This window comes from Pelodiscus sinensis, chromosome 9 (assembly GCF_052426305.1).
Source record: "Pelodiscus sinensis isolate ZL-2025 chromosome 9, ASM5242630v1, whole genome shotgun sequence".
Lineage (NCBI taxonomy): Eukaryota > Metazoa > Chordata > Testudines > Trionychidae > Pelodiscus > Pelodiscus sinensis.
In genome coordinates, this window is record NC_143060.1 from 11835934 (window position 1) to 11850674 (window position 14741).

Genomic DNA, 14741 nt, shown 5'->3' on the forward strand with positions numbered 1-14741 from the left:
AAAATGCATGCCCCTTGTTCCATGGGGCTATGTTACAAATTGTCACCTCATTCCCTGCATGATAGGAGAGCGATCACATCTCTTCAAGTGTGAGTGTCTTAGGCTGAACATATTGCCAGGATTATGTTGCTTACAATTTTCATCACATTGCGCAGGTGGAAATGAGTTCTCAGCAGTTTCCCCGTTCTGGAGCCCCTCCTGCAGGACTAGGACAAGCACCACCCCCAATTTCAAACAGTGATTTCTAAAGCCAGAAATGTCTGCTATTTTGGCATCCAGGAAACAATTTCACCATTCACACTAATACAGGTGTTCATGTGTAGTGTATCAATGTGTTATTAAATAATAACTGAATAAAATAATATTAAATAAATAATTAAAAACAACATCCATGTTTTGATTGTTTTTTATTTGGACCTCAAGTGTGTAGTCGGCCCCCGAACTGCTGTTTGATAGTTAATGCGGCCCTCGAGCAGAAAAGTTTGGAGACCCCTGATTTAGGGTAAGCTGGGTCACTTCTCACTAGTGTCCTGGCAGGAATGACAGGCACTTGCTGCATAATTTTAAATTGAGGATTGTATGTGTATGATTCCAGAATTGTGTTACATTCTCAGTTTCTTCCATTTTTCTTCTTCTCAGTTAACTGCTCATAGATTGTTATCCGTAGCCTGTAAGAATAATCCTTACAATTTCCTCCTGTATGAGTGTGCCTCCTGGCTTAAGTGTGTAACTGAACTTGAGTGATGAAATAGGAGCACTTCCTGTTGTTCCATTAAGTTGCTGGCTGTTCTAACAACCTTATTGCTGTTTCCCAATAGAGCTGCTGAATGATGGAACTGTGGGCATTTTCCGTGGTAACCAAATGCGCTTGAAACAAGCTTGCATCCGGAAAGCAAAAATATCTGCATTATCGTTCAAAAAAGCATTCTGCCATCATAAGCTAGTAGAACTTGATGCTACAGGGATGAATGCAGACATTTCTATTGCGGATATTGTAAGCGGACTTGGTAGCAATAAGTGGATCCAGCAAAATCTTCAGTGCCTCGTACTGGACTCCTTAAGACTCTCCCTGACAAATCCCTATGAAAGGTGCTTCAGTCGATTGTCTGGTCTTCGTGCTTTGAGCATTACCAATGTTCGCTTCCACAATGAGGACTTAGTGGAGATTGCTTCACTTCCAAGGCTGGAAAGTTTGGATATATCTAACACCTCTGTCACGGACATAACACCGCTTCTCACTTGCAAGGATCGGCTTAAGTCTCTCTCTATGCACTATTTGAAGTGTTTAACGATGACAACGCCCCAAGTCTTGGATGTCATAAGAGAACTAAAGTATTTGAACCACCTTGATATTTCGGATGATCAGCAATTTACATCTGACATACCAGTCTCTTTATTAAAGCAGAAAGACATCCTACCTCACCTACTGTCTTTGGACATTTCTGGCAGTAAATACATAACTGATGAAGCTGTAGAAGCATTTGTCAAACAGCGACCTGCAATGCAGTTTGTGGGACTACTTGCTACTGATGCTGGTTACTCTGAATTCCTTTCAGGAGAAGGAAACTTAAAGGTTTGAGTTAAAAAAAAAAAAAAAAAAAAAAATTTACACCTTTGCACACAAAAGGAAGCATGATCTACAGTGTTGAACATAGGAAGGAGAGCAAGGAACTCTGAATCCTAATACTAGTGGGGCAAAGACTGAGTTCAGTAGTAGGAGGAGCAAAGATACGTTATTTCGCTCTTCTTTTTCCTACTTTTCTGTGACTAATCTTGTTCCCTTTTTAAAAAAAAAAAAAAAAAAAAAAAGGTCAGAACAGTTTGTGCGGTTAACAGTTGAGTTTGATGAATGTTGGAGGTGGGAAAAAATTAATTTAGTGAAGAAGACAAGAAGCTGTAGACCAGGGGTGGGCGCCAAGCGGGTTGATCCGGCCCGCGGAGGTCTTACCGTTCCCCCGCCCCCAGGCCAACTATGGCCTGGAGGCAAGGGAGCGTGCAAAGCTTCTTCCTGCCCTGCCAGGAGCACTCAGCGCTTTGAAGAGCACTCAGCACTTTGCAGGGTGGGAGGAGACATCACGCGCTGCCCCGCCCACAAGCCCTGATTGGCCTAGGGGCAGGGAAGCTGCGTGAAGTTTCCTCCGCCCTCCCTCCGGCCTGTGAGGAGCATGTGGCACTTCAAAGTACTGTACGCTTGCACAGGGTGGGGATAGGGTGAAGGCCCTGATTGGCCTGGGGGTAGGGAGAGCATCCGAAGCCTCCTCCCGCCCTGCCAGGAGTGCGGAAGTGCCGTGTGCTCCTGGGGGGTGAGTGGTAGGGCGAGAGGAAGCTTTGCGCGCTCCCCCAACCCCTAAGCCCTGATTGGCCTGGGGGTGGAGGAGCGTGCAAAGGCTCTTCCTGCTCTTCCAGGGGCATGGGTGCTTAGTGGGAAGGGGGGAAATGGGCTCCCCCGCCCACATTCTGACCCCGCCCCTTCAAGTTTAGGCCCCGCCCTTTCTGGGGTAGCCCAGGGCCACTTCAAAAATTGTGGCCCCCAGCCAAAAATTGTGGCCCACCCCTGCTGTGGACTAACATTACTAGTGTTTGTCCAGTTCTGTTCTACCACCAGAATGATAAATGAGCAAAAAATTGAATTGAGACAGACAATTGAGTTGAAGTGGGATCAGTTTTGTTTAGGGGTCTTGCATAAATGCATTTATCACTTATATGGAGCATGAACAAACTGCTGTGTTGAATCTGAACTATTTCACTGGTTCTGGGCAGAGCTCAGGTTTAAAATCTTTGAACAGGACATGCAATCACAATGCAAAGAATTTAACTAGAGAATTTTCTACCTATATTCTTAATTACACATGAGTTGTAGCTAGTTGACAGCTTGCTCATTGTGATATCTAAAACCCTTCAAAATGATAAGTCAAATTTATTTGCACAATTTTGAAAGATCCAATTTGGAAAATTTCACGTTGCCTTTGACAATTAGATTTCAGTGTATTAACTGTGTTGTGCCCTCAGGTATCAGGAGGAGCAAATGAGATTCAGATTTCTGAAGCTCTGAAGCGTTACAGTGAACGGTCATACTTTGTGAAAGAGGCTTTCTTTCGTCTCTTCACCCAGACATGTTTTATGAGAATAACTAAGCCTGAAATCTTAAAGGTAAACCAGAATTGTTGGTGAGATTAAATATCAACATATTTGTTGTATCTAGGTATGTGTGTATAAAAATCTGTAATTTTTCAGGTGTGCATCCCAAATGTTTCTCCTTTCACTTGAGTTAGCTAGTATGCTGAGGGTTCATTTCAGAAGTATACTTGCAGAAGTAGTCCAGGTGCTATAAACTCTGTTCCTGTTGACCATAACTGTCACAGCAGTTAACAAAGAGGTGGATTTGGAGTGAATTCATACCGTCCCTTTCAGAACTTTAGAAATTAGGACCAGTATCCTTAAATGGATTTGGATTTAAATGGGGAGTCATTTTCTTTGCTTCCTTCATTTAGGGTTGCAGCATGATGGAACTGGCTGTAGATTTTGCAGTCAGTTCTAGGTAGAACATGTTGACTTGTCTAGCCTGCTAGCTGTGAAAGTTATAGGTGGCACTGACTAGGTTTACATCTGGTGCACTTTTGTGGTTAATCAAAGATTGACAGGAGACATTCCTAACCATCTCTTAGATTTCCTGGAGAAGCAGTAAAGGACTGTCTTCTTGCCATCCCCGGTACTCATTCTCTATTGGCTTTAGGCAGTCAGATGCCATCCGGTGCAGTTATATATTCTGCCTCTTCCCCAAGGGTGTTCCTCTGGTAACAATAATATCAGCTCCATCTTCCCCTCCCTGCCACTGTGCTTTTAGCTACTGTGGATAATACAATCATACTGTGCTGCTAAGAGGGTGCACCGCAGGGTAAACTTGTTACTTTTGGTTAATAAACATTTAAAAGATTCATTAGTCATAATGAGAAGAGCATCATAACTTGTACACTGTATTATTGTGACTGTCTTAGAAAACAAGAAATATGATTTTATAATATGAACATAACTTTTATATTTCAGCTTGTGATTATTGGCATGAGAAATCACCCCTTGGACTTGGCAGTTCAGCTAACTGCTAGTGCATGTTCTCTTAACTTAACTAGACAGGGTCTAGCAGCTGGTATGCCTGTTCGTCTGCTGTCCGATGTGATCCATTTACTACTCAAGGCTGTGGAAAACTTTCCTGATCAGCAACAGGTAAAAGGGGCATGGAGCACAATTTTAATTCACTTCTAATAAAGAGGACTGTAATATAAAGATAGAACAAGTATGTTTCTGCTCTGTCAAGGCTTCATCAGTATTGATGTACTGATGCTTTGTTCATATCAAATAAAATACTATGAACTGAAGAAAAGGCCTGTTTTGAACTGTTAACCAAGGAATTCTTTTCCCAAGAATTCAGCCACACAGATAATACTAAGCAGTTTTATTAGCAATGCATTGTGGAGGGCTCAACAGCAGCTTCCAGAGAATTAGCAGCAGTACAAGTCTAATATATCAGTTACATACATCATACATACCATTATACTAGCTACAACTAGCTTATTGGTGGTTCTTAAAGAAGGAACGGATCTTTTCACATGGATAGGGGGCCAGGGTAAGGGGGGTGAAATAAGGAAAGACAGAGCAGAGACAACAAGTTTTAACAAAACAGCTTCTTTAAATCTGTGGGAATCCAGGAGGGGGTTAATAAACTCAGCAAAAGTTTCAACAAAGATTTGAAACAAAGTTTCAACAAAAATTATTTCCTATAATATAAGAACTAGGGGCCACCAAATGAAATTAATGGGCAGCAGGTTTAAAACAAACAAAAGGAAGTTCTTCTTCAGATCGCGCATAGTCAATCTGTGGAACTCCTTGCCTGAGGAGGCTGTGAAGGCTAGGACTATAACAGGGTTTAAAAGAGAACTAGACATAAATTCATGGAGGTTAAGTCCATAAATGGCTATTAGCCAGTATGGGAAGGAATGGTGTCCCCAGCCTCTGTTTGTCAGAGGTTGGAGATGGCTGGCAGGAGAGAGATCGCTTGACCATTACCTGTTTGATTCACTCCCTCTGGGGCACCTGGCATTGGCCACTGTCAGCAGACAGGATACTGGGCTGGATGGACCTTTGGTCTGACCCAGTCTGGCCGTTCTTATGTAAAGCTCAAGGTCTTGTGTTGCAGCTGGGCTGTTATCTTAGTCAGGCAATTTACTTTGGAGCCCAGAACAGGAAAACAAGGCTTTGTCCTAACAGTACAGTCTGTGGGTGTCCCCTATTCTCTCTCTCCTGTTTTGCATCAATAAAGACCCACACTAAGGTTGGTGAGTGATGCTCTCTACTCTCTTGGGGTATGTCTACACTACAGCACTAATTCGAACTAACTTAATTCGAATTAGTTAATTCGAACTAAGCTAATTCAAACTAGTGCATCTAGACCTAAAAACTAGTTCGAATTAGCATTTTGCTAATTCGAACTAGCATGTCCACACTGAGTGGACCCTGAACCGAGGTTAAGGATGGCCGGAAGCAGTGCCGGCAGGGCATCAGATTAGGACTTAGAGCGTGGAGCTGCTGTCTCAGGCTAGCCGAGGGCTGTGCTTAAAGGGACCCGACCCCCCTACCCCGGACAGACAGTTCTCAGGGGTTCCCCGCTTGCAAAGCAGTCCTGGCTTGGAGTGCCCTGAGTGCCCACACTTGGCACATCACAGCACTCAGCCATCAGCCCGGCTGCAGTTGCCGCAGGCTGCCATCCGGGGGAGGGGAGCAATCGGGGGGCTGCAGGAGAGCTTCCACCCTGAGGAGCCTGCAGAGCCACCCCAGTCCTCCCAATCAGGGGCTCGTACCCCATTCCTCCCTCACCTCCTTCCACTTACCCCTCCCTAGCCCCCCTTCCTGATGTACAAAATAAAGGACACGTGTGTTCAAAAATAGAAACTCTCTTTATTGAACAAAACTTGGGGAGACTGGGAAAAGGAGGTGGGAGAGGGGAAAAGAGAGGGTGGGAGAGGGGAGGGCAACTAAAATGATGAGGGGTTTTGAATAGGTCCCGTATGAAGAGAGGCTAAAGTGACTGGGACTTTTCAGCTTAGAAACGAGGAGACGGAGGGGGGATATGATAGAGGTCTATAAAAGCATGAGTGGTGTGGAGAAGGTGCATACAGAAAAGTTCTTCATTAGTTCCCATAATACAAGGACTAGAGGACACCAAATGAAATGAATGGATAGCAGGCTTCAAACTAATAACAGAAAGTTCTTCTTCACAAAGCAAAGACTCAACCTGTGGAACTCTGCAGGAGGCTGTGAAGGCTAGAACTAGAACAGAGTTTAAAGAGAAGTGAGATCAATTCATGGAGGTTGGGTCCATGGAGTGCTATTAGCCAGGGGGTAGAAATGGTGTCCCTGGCCTCTGTTTGTGGAAGGCTGGAGATGGATGGCACGAGACAAATGGCATGGTCATTGTCTTTGGTCCATCCTCTCCAGGGTACCTAGTGTTGGCCGCTTTTGGCAGACAGGCTACTGGGCTAGATGGACCTTTGGTCTGACCCAGTACGGCCATTCTAAGCTCAGGGCTCAGGGTCGGGGGTCTCACTGGACCACCCTGATTTTCATGGAACCCTGCTCCTGGGTGGCCAGGCTGGCAGCTATCCTGCCTTAGATGGCTACTTTCCTGTGCCTAGTCCAGAGGTCGTGGATGAGGTCCACGATGTCCGCACTACCAGGCGGACGCCTGCCTTTTGCGGCCCTGGGCAGGCTCCTGGGAGCTGCCAGCCTGGTCCCGGGAAGAGGTGGAGGACTGGGTGGCAGCGGGTGGCTGGCTCATGCCGTGCCAGGTGCAGGGTCTGCTGGCTGGGTGCTGGCAGGCTTGCACCTGGCACAAGCACCGTAGCCAGACCGTGCCCCTTTAAGGGCTCTGGGGCCGGGAGGGAGGCAGTAGAGTTTCCCTGGTGGTGCCCAGAGTGGCCACCAGGGAAAGCTGGGAAGGGCTAGCCTCCCACTAGTTCGAATTACACAGCTGGCTACACAGTCCTTAATTAGAACTAGTTAATTTGAACTAGGCGTTAGTCCTCGTGGAATGAGGTTTACCTAGTTCGAATTAAGCGCTCCGCTAGTTCGAATTAAGTTCGAACTAGCGGTTTGTATGTGTAGCGCCTATCAAAGTTAATTCGAACTAACATCTGTTAGTTCGAATTAACTTTGTAGTGTAGACATACCCTTGTAGCTTAACAATTCTCCTTTTTGTTTTACTATTTATACATTATGTATGCAATTCATTTTAATGTTAAGATTCCTCTGCAGTGTTAATCTAGCTTTGTCATGTTTCAGCTTTGGTTTTTATGATTAGGCTTCTTATATGTCCCTTAATATAGTATAATGAGTACAGGCAGTCCCCAGGTTACAGACAAGATAGGGACTGTAGGTTTGTTCTTAAGTTGAATCTGTATGTAAGTCGGAACTGGTGTCCAGATTCAGCCGCTGCTGAAACTGATCAGTTTCAACAGCGGCTGAATCTGGACGGCAGTTCCGACTTACATACAGATTCAACTTAAGAATCCCAGGCATCCCCAAGTCAGCTGCTGCTGAAACTGATCAGCGGCTGATTCCAGGAAGCCCAGGGCAGGGGCTTCCTGTAGTCAGCCACTGGTCAGTGTCAGCAGCGGCTGACTTGGGGACGCCTGGGGCAGAGCAGCTGGGGTGCTGCCGGGTTGGTCCAATAGTGCCAAGGAGCGGTGCTGTGGGACCAACCGGCAGCGCCCCACCTGCTCTACCACAGGCCCGGGGCTTTGCTCCACGTCTCCCTGGTTTGCTGGGGGGGGGCCGCACTAGCTGCGTTCCCCCCCCCCAGCAGACCAGGGAGACGCTGAGCAAAGCGGCGGAGGACCCGGGCGGGACTGCGGCGCTTCCAGATCAGCGCCCAGGGAGACGCAGAGCAGCTTTTCTCGCCCTGGAGGACGCGGGCCGCGGGACCGGGCGTCCCGCCGGTCCCATCATCCGGGGCGAGAAAATTCCCGTTCGTAACTGCGGAACCGACATAAGTCGGATCCGCGTAACTCGGGGACTGCCTGTACACGTAATTATACTGAAGAATCAATAGATAACAAGTAAACTGAAGTATATAGACAACTGTCATTTTTATTTATGAATACCAGGCGATGTGTTACAAGGCATGTTCTGTTATTCTGAACCAATATTTGTAAATTGATGAAAGTGGTAGTGCCATAAAATTGCTCCTAAATTTAAAGAAAGAAAGAAAAAAAGAAGAAACAACAAGAAGAAACTCTACTGCCATTGTGTGTGAAAATCTGATTTTTCCTATGTAGTCAAATGTAGAGCCCCATCAGAGTTTGCTTCCCATATGAAGTATAATTAAAAATCTCAGTTCTCACTGAGACAGTGGCATCCTAGGGACTTACTGAAGCAATGAAGGCATTTTAAGGACTGTACTGCAAATATCTGACTAATTATTTGAAGTTATCTTTCAGGCTAGCTGTCCTATATACAATGTAGTCATCTCTTGCTGTTTAAAGAGACTTTGTGTATTTTTGCTGTCATGAGGCCGCGGGTTCATTTTCAGTACAGGCAGTCCCCGGGTTACGTACAAGATAGGGACTGTAGGTTTGTTCTTAAGTTGAATTTGTATGTAAGTCGGAACTGGTACATATTTTGGGGGGGGACGGGGAGCTGGAGTTAGGTGGAAAAGACCCTGATTCTCATACAACTTCCTTATTCTAAGAAAAACACATACTGTTTTGATATGAAGGTTTTTTTGGTTGATATTTTAATTAAAAATTGATCATAAGTTTCAGTGTTTCATGCTATATCCAAATCTTCCTTTTGGGGTACCTGAAAGATCCCAGTTATTCATTTAATAGTCAGAATCTTTGTTTTTTATAACTAAAAAAAGTGTATTCAGTGCATATTACTGTTCTAAATAGAATTTGCTACAGATGGTTCAGTGAAATGGGTATTAAGTGTAATCAATAGTCATTGGAGAGCACAGTGAAATATTGATGCAATCCAAGCTGTTGTTGTATTCTGCTGAGCAGAAAATGGAAATCCCTTCCTGTGAAGTGTGTGTGTGAATTTATCCACAGGATTAATTTTAAAGAAAAATTCTGTGTTGGGAACAGGAGTTTAGCCACAGGTGGGTCCTCATTGTCCACTCACCCACTTTGCAACCAGACCCATCCCCTTGGGGCTTACCCTGCTCCGCTCCAGCCAGGGTGTGAGGTTGGGGCTTATCCCCTCCTCCCCATTCTTGCCCACCCACACCACTGGGTAATTTTTCAGCTTCACCTCTGCCAGGCTGGAAGAAACTTGTTAATTTCACGTGACGCTAACAAGATACTTGCAGCTCTAGTGCTGAAGAGGGAAAGAGCTGTTGCTCCCAAGGTGGGGACTGTAACACAGTGGGTCTCACTGCCTGCTGCTCCTGCTGTTCCCTAGGAAATTAATTTTTCTGCTCTGGGGTGCCCCCTTTTGGCTGGTGTCTTGTTCCCCCCAGCAAACCCGTGTCCTCCACGGCGAGAAAAGCCGCTCCACATCTCCCTAGTCTGCTGGGGGGAGGGGGGGGGAGCGCTAGCTCCGCATCTCCCTGACCTGCTGGGGGGAAATGCTTGCGACAGTGGGGGAGGCACTCCGCACTAGCTGCGCCCCCCTACCCCGTTTGTAACTAGGGATCCGATGTAAGTTGGATAGATGTAACCCGGGGACTGCCTGTATTGGTATAATATAAAGAGAATTATTAGAAGCAAGCAAGGGAAATTGGTCTGGCACAAATTCAGTCATTACTTGCTCCACACCAATTTGAGTTTTTTCATTTCTGTTCCAAAATGCAACAGAGATAAGAAATTCAAGTTTCTATACTTGAAACTCCACATGGAGAGCTGATGGGTGGTGCTGTCTGTGTGGGCAACTGAATTTGTGGTGGCTTGAGTTTTCCCACCTACTCTATGTTCTCGTAAGTCATTAAAGCTAGCAATAGTAGGAACCATTCGAAAAGGGATAGCGAGTAAGAGTAAATATCATAATGCCATTATATATAATAAGCTAATAAACTTAATATCTTAAATACTGTGTGCAATTCTGGTTCTCCCATCCCAAAAAATATATATTTGATGTGGAAAAGGTGCAGAAAAGGGCAACAAAAATGATAACATGTATGAAACAGCTTCTATATGAGGAGAGATTTAGAAGCCAGACAATTCACCTTGGAGATGAGATGACTAAGATGGGATAAGGTAGAGGTGTATAAATGGTTTGAATAAGAAAGTGTTATTTATCCCTGCACAAAATCCAAGAACCAGTGGCTACTCAATGAAATTAATAGGCAGGGGGTTTAGAACAAACAAAAGGAAGTTTCCTCACCTAACGCATAGTTTACCATGGAACTCATTGATGGGGGACATTGTGAAACCCAAAAGTCTGGTTGGATTAAAAAGAATTAGATAAATTCATGGAGGATGGGTCCATCACTGGCTATTAGTCAAGATGGTCAGAGTTATACAATCTCATGCTCTGGGTGTCCCTAAGTCTCTGCCTGCCAGAAGCTGGAACTGGATGAAAGGAGATAGATCATTCAATTGTTCTGTCTGTCCAGTCCTTTGAATCTGCTGGCATAGGCTACTGTCAGAAGATAGGATACTAGGTCTGACCCATATGGCCCTTTTGTAATCTTATGAGAGAGCACATGCTAAGGAATAGTTTGTGGCAGCAGTATTCATGTGCTTTTCTTGAATCTAATCTGTGCTGATAGCAAAGGCTGTTAAAATAAATCTTTTAGCTCGAAAAAAGGGTTGCAGCCAACTGTAATCTCGTAGGATGAGAACTGTCCGCTTTTCTTGTGACACTGAATTAATAGAGCTGATACTGACCCTTGAGGAGAGGTTTAGGCTGATAAGTGGGGACCTGGACTGAAATTTTACAAAGAGGTCCAATTCTTAAACTTTTGTTTATGATTTAAAAGAAATTTCACAGCCAGATACAGTTTAGCATATTCCCCACTCTCAAAACTTCCCTATATTATAAAATAAAGGAACAAAACTGGACTCCTTAATATCATACATTCTAGGGGAGATTGCATTATTTGTACAGATGATCTGATAATATCGACTGGAAAATTTATAATAAAATAAAACAAGGCTTCTGTAATTTCATAAAATCTTTTCTCTCCTCACAAACAGCTGCAGAAGAATTGCCTTCTTTTACTATCTAGTGTCAGGATCCTTCAAGATGTTCCATTTAACAGGTAAGTGACAACTCAGGAAATTGAAATAGTATGTCGAGCATCATGTGAAGTGTTTGGAACACAAACTTGATTCTCTTTATTTTTGTAAATCGTAATTTTCCCCTTAAACTTTCTTTTGGGGGTCCTCAATTAACGAGATTTCTGAACTGTCGTTAAGAAAACAGGTTTGCTTTCCAGAGCCTGATTCCGGTCTTGCTTTCAAATTCATAAATTGGAGCTGATGGTGTTATTAATACAAGTCACTGGAGCTGATGATGTTAATGCAAAGCTGGTGGGAGATCAGACTGGCAGTAAAATCTTGACCCAATTAGAGTTGAGTTACCAAAATTCTTGTTGACCTCAGCAGGGCCAAGTTTTCAAGGTTTCTAACTGCCTGGACATGTGCATCTCTGGGAGGGATGAGAAGTTTCCTTGTATATCACATCCTAGAATCTGAGTTGAAAGGTGAAATATAAGTTTTGTGTAACTTACACTTTGCTGTCATAATCTAGGTTTGAAGCTGCCAAACTTGTAATGCAGTGGCTGTCTAACCATGAAAATCAAAATATGCAAAGGATGGCAGTGAATATCAGCTCTATTCTAGCTTTGAAGGTAAATCATTTAATTTTGGAAATGTTCAAATTTCTGTTTCTTAATTTCCAACAGATATTTAACATACTCATCTAACCTTATTTTCTTGCAGCTTTCATCTGAGCAAACAGCTCAACTTAGTGCAGAGCTCTATGTCGTTGTGGGGGTGAGTTGCACATCTTTGTGACATTCTTTACCACAAGGTATTAAACAAACATGAAGTGAGAAATGACTCTATGCTGAGCAACACACATTTGTACAGCAAAGAGCAGGATGGAGCTGTAGGTCTTTGGAAGCTTTCATAATACAGATATGAATTACTGCTAATGTCTGCAACTAGAATCAAAGCTGATATCTAGACCCTTATAGTTTGTTTTTCCTTAACAGGAACTTCTTGAAATAGTTGAACAGAAAACAAATCTAAATGAAGTAGATACTACTTTCATGTTTACACTCAGTGCACTTTGGAATCTCACTGATGAATCCCCTACCACATGCAGACACTTCATTGACAACCAAGGGCTAGAACTCTTCATGAGAGTTTTAGAGGTGAGAATATGCCTGTTGGTGATAGATTGCTAGCACACATTGAAACTCTGTTTAATGATTATTTTTGTTTGTCTTGACAGTGTTTTCCATCTGATTCATCTATACAGCATAAAGTTCTTGGCCTTCTGGTAAGATCAGAATCAAGTTCTGTTTTAAAAATGAATGTTTCTTTTCTATTGCTTTTTCTACTTTTAGTTAAGAAATGCCTGGAGAGAATAATTTCACTTACATTTAAATGTATCAGCTTGTATGCTTATGCACTGTTTCTGAGTATCATGTTTGCATGACACTGGTGATTTTCTGAAAACCAGTTTACAGCATATGGATTAAAATAGGAATAACCATTCAGCAGTCAACACATTTCCTTCAGTACTTCAGCAGAGGATTAGGGGAGCAATCAAATGAGTACAAGTACCTAAGGTCCAGTTCTCTGCTACTGCTGAGCTTGGTGGGAAAACTCTTGTTGAATTGTGGCTTGGACTGAAAATTAGGCAATATAGCAAAATATGTACTGTAGGTCAGGGGTTTGGGCTTTATTCTTTTACTTCAATTTGATTTTTAAATATTGAAGCATTCTGAGAACTGTGTTGTTATAGAAAATGGGAAGTATAAGGACTATGATCCATTAGAAGAAATCACCCTAATTTATTTATTATAATGCTTGTGAATGTTGTATATGCTATTTACATTTTCTTTGCCTATTCTGTTTTACAGAACAATGTAGCAGAAGTGAGAGAGCTTCAGTATAAACTAATGTGGAAGGACTTCATAGACTGTCTCAGTGAATTACTGTGTAGTGCTGAGATAGAAGTCAGTTTCTTTTCAGCTGGGATTATTGCTCATTTACTATCTAGAGGCGAGCAGGCCTGGACACTGAGTCAAATACAGAGAAAATCTCTTATTGAACAACTGGTATGCTGGCTAAAACTGATACTCTAGTTTTATTCTGATGCAATATTTGTGCTGTTTATTGTAAATATTTTAGTACTTAATTTTGTATCTTTACAGCATTCAACCATTTTGAAGTGGCCAACACCAAAATGTAAGATGGTAGCATTGCTTGCCTACAGGTAAGGAACTCAGAATAATGTCTTGAAAATATGAATAAAATGTCTAAGTCTACACAACAAATCTGTTAATGCATTCCAGAATATCTGACAATAATGCATTCCAAAATAGTAGCTTTTTTGCAACTGTGACCACATTTAGATCACATTTCCTTTAGTGTGCCTTTAAGTGTGTCACATGGGATTGTGTCATTTTGATTTTATAATGTCTGCTTTCTCCCCTCCCCCTCCAATACATCAATAATCATGTCAAAGAGGAAAATTAGGTTTATTTTGCACAATTTTTTTTCTTGTCAAATTCATGTTGACAATTATTTCTTACCTGTAGAGGCTTACAAATCAATGGTTTTTAATAATTAGTTCCAGTAACTTTCCAGGTGATAAAAGTTAGGCTGTTCTAGAATTCTCTGGATTCTCTTTGTTCCCCCTTTTAAAGATATGTTTGCCCTTTTCCTGTCATCTGAGGCCTCACCCACCCTCCATATATTCCAGAAGATAGTTTAATAAGAAACTAATTATTGATGCTCTTATAATGTGACTAGAATTGGAAGCCATATCCCATAGGAAGGTGTACCATTGACTTCCATAATGGTTTTACAATATCTTCAGTAGTATAGTATTTCCTAGCCCATTGATACTTTTTTTGACTGCTACTCTTGAGTATTTCTTGAGTGTTTAATATTAAATCCAAAAATGTGTATGAGAATACCTAAAGCTTAATGTGCAGTGGCACCATAGTTACTGTGAAATAAAGGTATCTGGTATAACCATGACGTTACCGAATATATTTCTTTTTAACACATAGATCCTTCAGTCCTTTCTATCTATTACTTGATTGCTTCACGATACCTGGAGTTCAGCTGTGGGCAGTGTGGGCCATACAGCATGTCTGCTGCAAAACTCGTATGTATTCAACTTTACAGTTTAATCTTTTAATATGAAATTGGATGGTTCTCATGTTCACCCTTAAGTCTGTTGGATAAATACATCAAACTTTAACTCAAGCGGTGAGGAATCCTGTGGCACCTTATAGACTAACCGAAGTGTTGGAGCATAAGCTTTCGTGGGTAAAGACCCACCTCATCAGATGCATGTAGTGGAAATTTCCAGAGGCAGGTATAAATATGGAGGCCAGAATCAGGCTAGAGATGACGAGGTGGATCCAAATAGAGAGGATGAGGCCCACTTCTAGTAGCTGATCTGGAGGTGTGAATACCAAGAGAGAAGCTATTTTTGTAGTTAGCTAGTCATTCACAGTCTTTGTTTAATCCTGAGTTGATTGTGTCAAACTTGAAGATGAA

The 14741-nt window shown here is 42.7% G+C and overlaps 1 protein-coding gene across 1 annotated transcript in view; it reads left to right on the plus strand.

Annotated features, from left to right (window-relative positions):
• LOC102461896 (protein zyg-11 homolog B) overlaps positions 1 to 14741 on the plus strand; it is a 29927-nt gene that overhangs the window by 12158 nt on the left and 3028 nt on the right. The window contains exons 3-13 of the mRNA XM_075935984.2: positions 819 to 1573; positions 3010 to 3150; positions 4045 to 4221; positions 11190 to 11254; positions 11746 to 11845; positions 11937 to 11990; positions 12212 to 12373; positions 12454 to 12501; positions 13088 to 13285; positions 13382 to 13443; positions 14246 to 14343. Coding sequence (XP_075792099.1) covers positions 819 to 1573; positions 3010 to 3150; positions 4045 to 4221; positions 11190 to 11254; positions 11746 to 11845; positions 11937 to 11990; positions 12212 to 12373; positions 12454 to 12501; positions 13088 to 13285; positions 13382 to 13443; positions 14246 to 14343 — 1860 coding nt within the window. The remainder of the gene's footprint in view (positions 1 to 818; positions 1574 to 3009; positions 3151 to 4044; positions 4222 to 11189; positions 11255 to 11745; positions 11846 to 11936; positions 11991 to 12211; positions 12374 to 12453; positions 12502 to 13087; positions 13286 to 13381; positions 13444 to 14245; positions 14344 to 14741) is intronic.